General features: G+C 41.7%; 1 protein-coding gene across 6 annotated transcripts in view; it reads right to left on the bottom strand.

Moving 5' to 3' along the window:
- The window catches only part of galnt13 (UDP-N-acetyl-alpha-D-galactosamine:polypeptide N-acetylgalactosaminyltransferase 13), a 417,261-nt gene that overhangs the window by 167,007 nt on the left and 238,543 nt on the right, over positions 1-11,711 (bottom strand). For all 6 annotated transcript variants that reach the window (XM_043693777.1, XM_043693775.1, XM_043693779.1 and 3 more), the window contains one exon: positions 7,850-8,057. In XM_043693777.1, coding sequence (XP_043549712.1) covers positions 7,850-8,057 — 208 coding nt within the window. The remainder of the gene's footprint in view (positions 1-7,849; positions 8,058-11,711) is intronic.

Raw genomic sequence — 11,711 nt, 5'->3', positions numbered from 1 at the left:
GGCGGTGTGGTTGATTAGTGCGGGTGTCCCAGAGATGTTCCCTAAAGCGCTTTGCTAGGAGGCGTCCAGTCTCCCCAATGTAGAGGAGACCGCATCGGGAGCAATGGATACAATAAATTATATTGGTGGATGTGCAAGTAAAACTTTAATGGATGTGAAAGGTTCCTTTAGGGCCTTGGATGGAGGTGGGGGAGGAGGTGTGGACACAGGTTTTGCAATTTCTGCGGTGGCAGGGGAAAGTGCCAGGATGGGAGGGTGGGTTGTAGGGGGGTGTGGACCTGACCAGGAGGGAATGGTCTTTGCGGAAGGTGGAAAGGGGTGGGGAGGGAAATATATCCCTGGTGGTGAGGTCCGTTTGGAGGTGGCGGAAATATCGTCGGATGATTTGGTTTATGAGAAGGTTGGTAGGGTGGAAGGTGAGCACCAAGGGGGTTCTGTCCTTGTTATGGTTGGAGGGGTGGAGTCTGAGGGTGGAGGTGCGGGATGTGGACGAGATGCTTTGGAGGGCATCTTTAAACACGTGGGAAGGGAAATTGCGGTCTCTAAAGAAGGAGGCCATCTGGTGTGTTCTGTGGTGAAACTGGTCATCCTGGGAGCAGATATGGTGGAAGCAGAGGAATTGGGAATACGGGATGGCATTTTTGCAGGAGGTGGGATGGGAAGAGGTGGGAATCGGTGGGTTTGTAAAAAATGTCGGCGTCAAGTCGGTCGTCATCAATGGAGATGGAGAGGTCCAGGAAGGGGAGGGAAGTGTCAGAGATGGTCCAGGTAAATTTAAGGTCAGGGTGGAATGTGTTGGTGAAGTTGATGAATTGTTCAACCTCCTCACGGGAGCACGAGGTGGCGCAAATGCAGTCATCAATGAAGTGGAGGAAGAGATGGGGAGTGGTGCGGTGTAATTACGGAAGATGGACTGTTCTGGAGACCAGGCCCAGAAAGGAGCAAACTCAGTATTGTCAGCAACCAGGGACTTCATCCACACCTACAGGGAGGAACAGGAGCAACATATAGATATATAGGACACATTGGCCCTTGTTGCCCAGAAACAACAGCAGTGCAGTGAATTTTGTGACCATCTGGATGCCACCATGCAAAGCGTGATGGCTGAAGAAGATCCAAGTCCAGCTCATTCAGTCTGGAGAGACAACACACCTTCACTCCAACTCCCAGCCACTGGAGGTGTGACAATGGGAGTGAGACAGGGAACCTGAAACACACTCCAGGTGCCCCATGCTCTCAACTGCTCACTTGTGCCATAAGACACCAGCTGGAGGAGGAACCACACACAGTCCCTCAGATCCTACGGAATGAGAAAGATACAAAGACCAGTAAAGGGTCACAAAACAGCTTATAAGAGCTACTAAAGGGATTGTGAAAGGAAACTTGCCAAGGACAGCAAAATCAAATAAAGAAATTTTATAGGTATATAAAGGGAAAACAAGTGGTCAGGAGCAATGTTAGCCCACTAAAGACTGAAAGTGAGGATACTGTCAATGACAATGGGGAAATGGCAGACATGTTGAATAATATTCCACCTCAGTATTTACAATAGAGGAGGAGGATAGCTTGCTGAAAGTCACAAGGAAATTAATAGTGGATCAGGAACAGGGACTGAATAAAACATCGTAATGGGGAAATTAATGGAATTAGAGTGTGACAAATCTCTAGGACCTGATAGTTTTCATCCAAAAGTGTTACAGGAATTAGGAAAGGATATTGTAGCTGTCCTCATTTTAATCTTTCAGAGTTCTCCAGATACAGGAGTCATCCTACGGGATTGAAAAATTGCACGTCACTCTTTATTTTAAAGGGTGGAAGTGGATAACCAGGGAATGACAGACCAGTTGGTCTAACATCTGCAGTGGAGGAAATGTTGGGAGCTTATAATCAAGCTTATGAGGTAACATAAAACTTTGAGAATTTTCAGTTAATCAGGGAGAGATGGTATGAAGTCATGGCAAATAGGTCATGCCTGACAAACCTCTTTGAATGTTTGAAGAGGTGACTATGGTATATACAGGGAATGTCTAGGGATGTTTTGAATATGGACTGCCAGAAGGCATTTGATAAAGTACCACATAAGAAACTGTTAATGAACATAGAAGCCATGGAATTGAGGGCAAATTAATGACATGACTGGGAAATTGGTCGAGTGGCAGCTGACAGAAAATAGGAAGAATGGGCATTTGGTAGGAATGTGACCAGTGGTAGCACAGGTCCTCAATTGTTTACATTCTTTATTAACTATTTGGATAATGGCATAGAAAGTCATATATCCAATTTGCTGATGACACAAAGTTAGACAGCACTTTAGATAGTGTAGATGATAGGATAAAAATATAAAGGCAGATCGATAGACTAAGTGAATGGGCAAAAATATGGCTGAATTCGATGGTTAGGTGATCCATTTTAAACTGGAAAAGGATATAATATTTTCCGGATGGTATGAAGTTAAATATAGTGGATGTCTAAAGAGATTTTGGGTGGAGAAGCAAAGATCTTTAAAACGTTACAAACAGGTGCAGAAAATAATCAAGAAAGCTAATGGAATTCAAGGCTTAACATCAAGTGGACTGAAAGGATGCAGAAGTTATGCTGTAAGTGTACCAAAGAGTCAATAAAGTGTGAAGCTGGGAAAAGCACAGCAAGTCAAGCAGCATGAGAGGAGCAGGACTGAAGAAAGGTTCCACTCTGAAACATTGACTTCCCCGTCCTCTGATACTGCTTGACCTGCTGTGCTTTCTCCAGCTCCACACTTATTTGACTCTGAATTTCCAGCATCTGCAATCCTCACCATCTGCAAGTATACAAAACCCAAGTTAGACCCCACGTGGAGTATCGTGAGCTGATCTGGGCAGCAGACCTTAGGAAGGATACGCTGGCATTGGAGGGAGCACAACATTGGTTTACAAGAATGATACCTGGATTCCAGGGATTAATTAGGAGGAGCAATAACACAAATTATGACTATTTTATCAAGAATTTAGGAAGTGAAGGAGTGATTGATCCAAGTCTTTAAGATATTAATAGGAAAAGAAAGGATAGATGAAAGATTAATCATTTCCATTGGTTGGAAATTCTAAAACTGGAGGGCATTGTTGGAAAATTAGGGCCAGTCTGTTCAGGAGAGATGTTAGGAACTACACACACAAAGGGTGGGAGATGTTTGGAACACTCTTCCACAAATGGCAGAGGATAGAAGATCACATGTTAAATTTACCTTGCTCAGATTTAAAATTTTGCTAAGCAAAGGTATTGAGAAATATGGGTCACAGATCAGCAATGACCTCACTGAATAGTGGAACAGGGTCAAGGGGCTGAATGGCCTATTTCCTAGTTCGATGTTCCCATGTCTCCACTCAGAACACTCCAAGGGTGGTCAGGCTCACCAACATCTCCTGCCTGCTCCACTCTGGCCTCAGAGGTTAAAGCTGAAGTGGGTCAATTTGCATCAGTAACAGGGTTTCCAGCATTCCGGACTGTCCAGCCACAAAAGCCCCAAGGACCACACCTCCAAAGCCAACAGGTTCCACTGATGAGCATGCTCTCTCCACCAGCTGTGGAACGACCCCACCTATGGCACTAAAGCAGAATGGTAGAAGGGAGCGGGGGACCAAAGACAAAGAAGGCGATTTACTGTTCATATTGGACGCATAGTTGACAATGCACTGCATGTGATATGACACTTTCTTAGAAATGTCATTAATTTCACTTACATGTCTTTGATTATACATCTCTTTGCGTGGCCCAAAGTATAATTTTTACAGCATGAAGCATGACTGCATGAGCACGGATGATGTACAATTGATAGACATATGCTGCATCATATGGAAGGAAGAGGGGCAAGGCATTTACAGAGCTGCCAATACGTTTGGTCCTCCCCATACAAAGTCTCTCTTCTTTCATGGCCCCTATATCCAAAAGTGGAGGAATGTGGTCATGACGATCTTCTTCTTCATTATGCAGTTTCAACCTCTAGCAATTTTTTTTAGATTAGATTACTTACAGTGTGGAAACAGGTCCTTCGGCCCAACAAGTCCACACCGACCCTCCGAAAAGCAACCCACCTAGACCCATTCCCCTACATTTACCCAATTTAGCATGGCCGATTCACATAACCTGCACATTTTTGGACTTTGGGAGGAAACCGGAGCACCCAGAGGAAACCCACACAGGCACGGGGAGAATGTGCAAACTCCACATAGACAGTTGCCTGAGGCGGGAATTGAACCTGGATCTCTGGCACTGTGAGGCATCAGTGCTAACCACTGAGCCACCATGCCGCCAGTGGAATGTGATAGTGAGCATGCCTCACTTAGTGGCTTACAACCACTATCTCAACATGTCAGTGCGCTTCCAACTATTCAAATCCCCTTCCTGCTGGCCTCCCATAGGCTTTGCACCTCTCGAGTTTCCTTCCCAACCTGTCTACATGAGCCTGCACTACCCACTTTTCCCTCCCACTCCCTGGCATACCAGGTGATCATGGTGGTCATTCACTACCACCGCCTCGAAGTCAAGATGCTCCTGATTATGGATGAAACCAGCTACCACATGACCCTTTTCCAAAAATCTTCATTCTTTACTATCTCACCCTTTTGCATATACTGTTGCCTCCTATTCAAAACTGTCATTTGCCCTTTCCCTCATCCTGCTGTCACTAATCCTGAAGAGTAACTTGCCAAGCTTTCTTCCCACAGCTGCTAATCGTCCTTACCCCTACCTCCTCCATTTCTGAAGATGAAGCCAATGCACTGATCATGGCTAACACTATTGAGTGACCAGTAGGACATCCCCAAATGAGAAGTGCCTCTGACTGGTGTACACTATACATCTGCCTGACCATGCTACTGCTAGCCTCCGGACTAGCTTCTGTGGAACCACAGGACTGACCATGGCTCACTTCCGGGGTTACAAGGTATAGACCCTTTAAGTGTGTAAAAGCAATTAGAGCAAGCAGGAAGTTGAAACCACCAAGTACTCATGGTTGTTTCCATGTCAAATTTTCTTGATGTCTAGCTTATTTGGCAAGTTTGGTAAGATAGAAAACTAAAGATTAATGAGGAGAGTTGGGCTATCAATAAAGTGTTTTAAAAAGCTGTAAACACCGTTAATTGGTAATTTGCCACTGCCTAATGAGAAATTCACAATGCTGTTTGTGAATAGCGTAAAAGATGAGTGAGATTCTCCCAAGGTTAAAATGGGCCTCACTGGACTTGGCATCCAATTCTCCCACAAATCTCACCATAGTGCATGTTGCTCAGACCCCTATAGGATTCTGCCCAAGGACTCCAAGAGGAATGTTTTGAAAATGTTTGAGTTCTTTTTCCTTATCTACTCTGAACCTGATTCAGGAATGGTGCTGTCTTTTTTTTCCCAGAAGTTATATTCTATAACTTAAGTGTGATGCTCAATAGCGTTAGATTGCCAAGTTGGTTTTGAATGATAAACCCATTTTAGTCATATTGATCAAAATTTGGTGAGCTTTTTACTCTTAGATGTCTCAACTTTTAAAAATATATATTTTGAAATATTTCATCATTGAGTTAATTCATGCTAGAGTTTACATTCATGATCATGTAAATTAAATTGAAAAACTAGGAAAAAAAATCTTCTTAAAACAAATGTAATTGTGGGCATAACTTGAACATTCAGTTTGAATGAAATTGGAAACTCCAATGGGTTATACCGAGCAAGGACTTTTTTTATTATGTACATAAAGTTAAGTGCAAGTTTTCTTATTGTCAGATGAGCTGCAATGTTTCTGCTGGCAATGCTCCTTCTGTTACAGTAAAAGTCACATCACCTGATTCTAAACCACTCATTAGGATTGTCTTACCATCTACTTCATCTTAACTGAACTATCTCAGTTGCACAGAAGTACTGCTATAAATCCCGGACCTACTCACACCAAATAAGTGTGCAACTCACTGTGAATAAACTAACACCAGAAAAGAATAAAAATGTTTTGGGATTCCAGTTACTTTCATAGGGTCAAGGTGGCAGGCTCATGTTGCCAAACTGGGAGCCAAATAGTATCTGTGGAATTCACCTTCAAAAGTATACAAATTGTCCGTTTTGATAAGCATTGATAAGCAACTGTCACACATTTTATTCTCTGCTCTATCTTTAGAAGAACAACAATAAACATGGAAAGATTGAATGAATTGGTCTCCAGAAATCCCATAACCTATCTGAAGTTACAATGGAAATTCAGGAGCATTCTGATGAGAATTCACTTCCTTATATTCTATTGAAAGAAGTCCAGAGGTGACCATCCTGAGAATGCACAGTGAAAATGGCATCACTCATTAAAATCAGATGATGTATTCTTGCTTAAATACAGTTTAGCTACAAAACATCAAAGGGCCACTAATATGTCTCAAAAAATATCCAAAATTCATCCAAAGGATATAGCCTAACAAAACAAAAGTCCATCAAACAAATTTAGATGTAAATTGTGCCTATCATTAAACCTAACAAAGTTTTCTTTTGTAATTCAGTAGTTATTACTGAAAAAAACAATTAACTACATTGGTGGATGGCACGGTGGCACAGTGGTTAGCACTGCTGCCTCACAGCGCCAGAGACCCGGGTTCAATTCCTGCCTCAGGCGACTGACTGTGGAATTTGCACGTTCTCCCCATGTCTGCGTGGGTTTCCTCCAGGTGCTCCGGTTTCCTCCCACAGTCCAAAGATGTGCAGGTCAGGTGAATTGGTCATGCTAAATTGCCCGTAGTGTTAGGTAAGGGGTAAATGTAGGGGTATGGGTGGGTTACGCTTCGGCGGGTCGGTGTGGACTTGTTGGGCCGAAGGGCCTGTTTCCACACTGCAATGTAACCTAATCTAATCTACATGTACCTTTAGCTGGTACTGAAAAGGTGTATTCATTTTTGTCCATTATTAGTTGCCAAACATTTATTTTTCAGAGAACATATAATGAAAATCTATTTTAATGATTCTCTCCAGAAAAAATTCAAAGCAACTTAATTAAAATGCTATTGACATAGACGTATTGCAAGGCTTTCAGGATAAAATTTCATTTTATAGTTTCTTAAAATAAACTATTCTTTGATGGTTTTGTTTGATTATATTATTAATTATTTAAAGAGAGGACAAAACATGAACTTACCTATACAAACTAACAAGTAAAGATACAAAAGTAAAATAAATAGCTCTACTCGGTTAATACCCGCATTTTAGAAATGTTTGATGTTTAATCTTGTCCTGGAAGATATTTGGTTTTGTTTTCAAGAAAGGTTAAGGCAATTCAACAGATCTGTTGACATTCAACAACAGGTTTCAGTTTGTTCTTTCTGTAAATAACAAGTGTACACAAATAATTTCTCCAGTAAGACTAATTCAGCTAAAATTAAACCAAATTAAGTAGACGTAATTGTTCTCCCTCATGCAGCTTTCTAAATCCTAGTAATCTCAACAAAGTTTGAGCACAAACTCTTCAAATTTCTTTGCAGGATATGGATGCTTGACAGGATCTAATATTCAAGTTTAAATGTGGAGGAAATGCAGCAAGTGATAGATGCGGATTATGTTACAGTTCAAAATATTTATAAATTTAGAAAATGTAACAGAAATAGATATTTATTCTCAGCATAAGCCTGAAGCTTCAGGAGGATAATAACATTTGACAATTTCAAATAAACCCAATATGCCTTTGTCGAAACAAAAACTACCTTTCAAACAATTGGGAGAATAACTGTGAAGAGGCACAGTTTTATTTGCAAGTAATTGTTTTGAAAATTGTTAAGATTCACAAAGGTAGTTCAAAATCAAATCACAACAGGCAGATGTATTATTCCTTTCATATGGCAGGATTGGTATCATATACCTGCTTTCTTTTATTCTTGCCAGTAGGGGCTCAAGCCAGCCAACAGTGCATTCACAGTGCGCATCGAGAAAAGTAATGACTTGGCCCTTTGAAGCAGCTGCTCCACGGAGCCTGGCGCGAATCAACCCAGATCGCTTCTCCATCCTAATTATCTTCACTGGAACTTGTAAATTCTTCACATAATTTTCTAAAGGTTTCTTCAGAAAATCTGCAGAGAAGATTTTCAAAACCAATTCATTCAACAACAATATCTGAACAATAACAGCAGTTCATTTGAGCAGTATGTGTGAATTCATTCAGTGATCTATTCTTACTTTTCTTACGTGCCTTTCGAAAAAAACAAACATTCTGAGCTATAAAGTGAGAAGTGCAATGTATTCTAGCATGTCCGAAATAAAAGGTACCATCGGAAAAGTTGTTTACATAATTTTTCTGTTAAACTGTATTTTATACCACAGCACATTATAAATGTTACTGCACCTGAAAAAGATTGCACCAAGGAGGTAGGACCTGTACAAGTTCTACAAGTTACACGTTTCTGAATAGACATGACTAGAGCTCCACAAGAACATATGCTAATGGTGTTGGGACACATTTAAACAAGTCAGACAGAAGGGAGAGAAGTGGAGATGAAATTACAAGTTAAAGTGCGAACAATGAGTCTGGAAAGCAGAGGAAACATGGGCTAGACAAGAAAATAGTTAGATTAGCAAGGTTAAATAGAATACATTCCAGTGCAAAGAGATTGACGAATAAGACAGAGGAGATGAGGGTAGAGATAGGCATGTGGGAATATAACATCTTGGCTATGACCAATACTTAGCTGCAGGTGGGAAAGATTGACAGTTAAATATTCCTGGTTAGAGGGTATACTTTTTTTTAAAATTCACTCATGGGATATGGCATCTCTGGCCTGGATGGCATTTATTGCCCGTCCCTTGTTGCACTTGAGAAGATGGTAGTGACCTGTCTCCTTGAACCGTTGCAGTCTGTACTCTGTAGGTTCCTTCAAGGTGGAAGTAGTTGTGGGCTTGGAAGGTGCTGTCTAAGGATCTTTAGTGAATTTCGACAGTACATCTTGTAGATAGGACACACTGCTGCTAGTGAGCATGGGTGGTGTAGGGAGTGGAGGGGAGTTTGGACCCAGTACAAGACCCGGTGGCATTAGCAGTGGCTGCATTGGTGAGGTGGGCCCAAAGTAGACAGTGGCAGGTTAAGTTTGGGCTGGTGCAGTTTCCAGCAGCATTGGCGAGGTCTGTCAAGGACTCAGTGGTGAGGCATTGGTGGAGGTGAGATGGCACTAAAGAGTGATGACATACATCCCAGCGACGGCTGTGCTGCAAAGGGGACACATGCTTGACCACTAGGCCCATGGCCCATGATGGAGCACTTAACAAGAAGGACTGTAATGTTGGACACTATTTCTTTATTTCTTCATTTTATTGCTTTTATGTTCTATGTCTTGGTGTATTTTTTTCTATGTTTTAAGATTACTTCACCCTCCTGACTTGTTCCTTCCAAATGTTGGACAGGCTTTGGGGTGTCAGGCCAGTTATTCACCACTGCATTTCCAGCCTCTGACCTGCTCTTGCAGCCACCATATTTGTATGGTGAATCCAGTTCAGTTTTTGGTCAATGGAAACCACAAGGACATTGATAATGGAGAATTCCATGATGATAACACCATTGAATGTCAAGGCCTGGTGGTTAGATTGTCTCTTATTGGAGAGGGTCATTTATGTGGCACAAATGCTATGTGCCACTCTATTGCCCAAGCTTGGATACTGTCCAGGTCATATTGCATTTAAACGCAGACTGCTTTGGGATTTGAGTCACCACAAATAGCCCACTTCTGACCTTATGACAGAGAGAAGATCATTGATCAAGCAGCTGAACACGGTTAAGCATTGGACACTAACCTGAGGAGCTCCTGCAGAGATGTCATGTAGCTAAGATACCTGACCTCCCCAACAACAATTCTTTTTACGCATCAGGTATGATTCCAACCAGTGGAGAGTTTGCCTCCTGATAAACATTGATTCCAGTTTTGCCCGGGTTACTTGATGCCACACTCGGTCGAATGCAGCATTGATGTCAAAGGTTGTCACTTTCACCTCACCTCTGGAATTCAGCTCTTTTTCCCATGTTTGAACCATGGTAGTCGTGAGGTCAGGAGCTGAGAGGTCCTGGCGAAACCCAAACTGGGCATCACTGAGCAGGTTTTTGCTGAGCAAGTGCTGCTCGACACCACTGTTGATGACAGTTTCCAACATTTTGCTCATGATTGAGAGTCAAATAATAGGTTGTAATTGGCTGGATTAGATTGTCCTGTTTTCTGTGTAGAGGTTGTCCCTGGGCAATTTTCCAACTTGTCGGGTAGGTACCAGTGTTGTAATCATATTTACTAGAACATCGGAGCATTACTGGAACATTGGCTATCGGAGTGAAAAGTTCTGGAGTACAAGTCTACTGCTGTAGCTCCCTGAAAGCCTGTCTAACATCCTCAGCACTCCTCCTACCTATGTCGTTTACTAGAACATCGGAGCATTACTGGAACATTGGCTATCGGAGTGAAAAGTTCTGGAGTACAAGTCTACTGCTGGAATGTCAACAAGACCCATAGCCCTTGCATACCTAGTGCCTCCAACCATTTGTTTTTACATGGATTGAGCGTCTGAAGGCTACCACCTATGATGCTGGGAACCAATGGAGAAGGCCAAGATGGATCATCCACTTCTGGCTGAAAATTGCTGCAAATGCTTAGCCTTATCTTTTGCACTGATATGATGGCTCTTCCATCATTGAGGATGGGGATATTTCTGGAGCTTCCTCCTCCAGCAAGTTGGTTAATTGTCCAGCACCATTCATGACTAGACGTTGCAGGACTGCAGAGCTTAGATTTGATCTGTTGGTTGTGGGATCGCTGAACTCTATCATTTCCTGCTTACGTTGTTTGGCAGAAGGGAAGGAGAATGGGATAGAAGAGGACGAAAAGTGGAGGGGAGGAGGGCACAGTATTGATCAATGAATTAATTATAAGAGATGAGATATATCATGGAAGAATCATCAAATAAAGACGTAAAATAAAGAAGTAAAAAAACACAAAACATTTCTATGGGATATGCACTTTAGACCTCCATATAGTCAGGATGAGAGACATGATCAAATATCTAAATCAATTGTCACAGAAGTGTAAGAATAATAAAGCGGTAATAGTTTAACAACTTTCAGCTAATTTTAACTATCTACATATTAACTAGATGGTTTTGGTGTGGAGTATAAGAAAGGAGTGCAATTATGAAATTGCATTCAGGAGAACTTTTTTTAAGCCAACAAATAGAATACCCAACACGAGAGGGGGAAATTTTGAACCTAATATTTGTAAAATCGGTGTGGCAGCATTTTGAAGATACTGATCGTAACATTCATTAGATTTAGGATAGCTATGCAAAAGAGAAATGATGGGCAGGGAATACAAGTTCTAAACTGAGGAAAAGTTAATTTTACTGAGGTAAGATACAATTTTGCTTAAGTGGACTGGGAGCAGTTACTTGCAAATAAAACTCTGTCAGAACAGTGGGAGTTATTCAAGGCATAACTAAAGACAATACATAGCAAATCCATTCCCATAAAGGCAAACAGTGGGACCAAGACTGGAGAACCCTGGATGTTAAGGGACATAAAGATTAGAATTAAGGAAAAAGGAAATACTTATACCAGATACCATGAGCTCAATATGGCTGGGTCCCTACAGGAGTATAAACAGTGTTGGGGGAACTTAAAAAGAAAACTGGGAAAGCAAATGGATTGCATGAGAAAGCATTGGCAAATAGAACAAAGGAAAACCTAAAGAGGTTTTGAG

Source organism: Chiloscyllium plagiosum, chromosome 7, assembly GCF_004010195.1.
Source record: "Chiloscyllium plagiosum isolate BGI_BamShark_2017 chromosome 7, ASM401019v2, whole genome shotgun sequence".
In the NCBI taxonomy this organism is placed as follows: domain Eukaryota; kingdom Metazoa; phylum Chordata; class Chondrichthyes; order Orectolobiformes; family Hemiscylliidae; genus Chiloscyllium; species Chiloscyllium plagiosum.
This window is presented reverse-complemented; position numbering and strand designations above follow the sequence as displayed.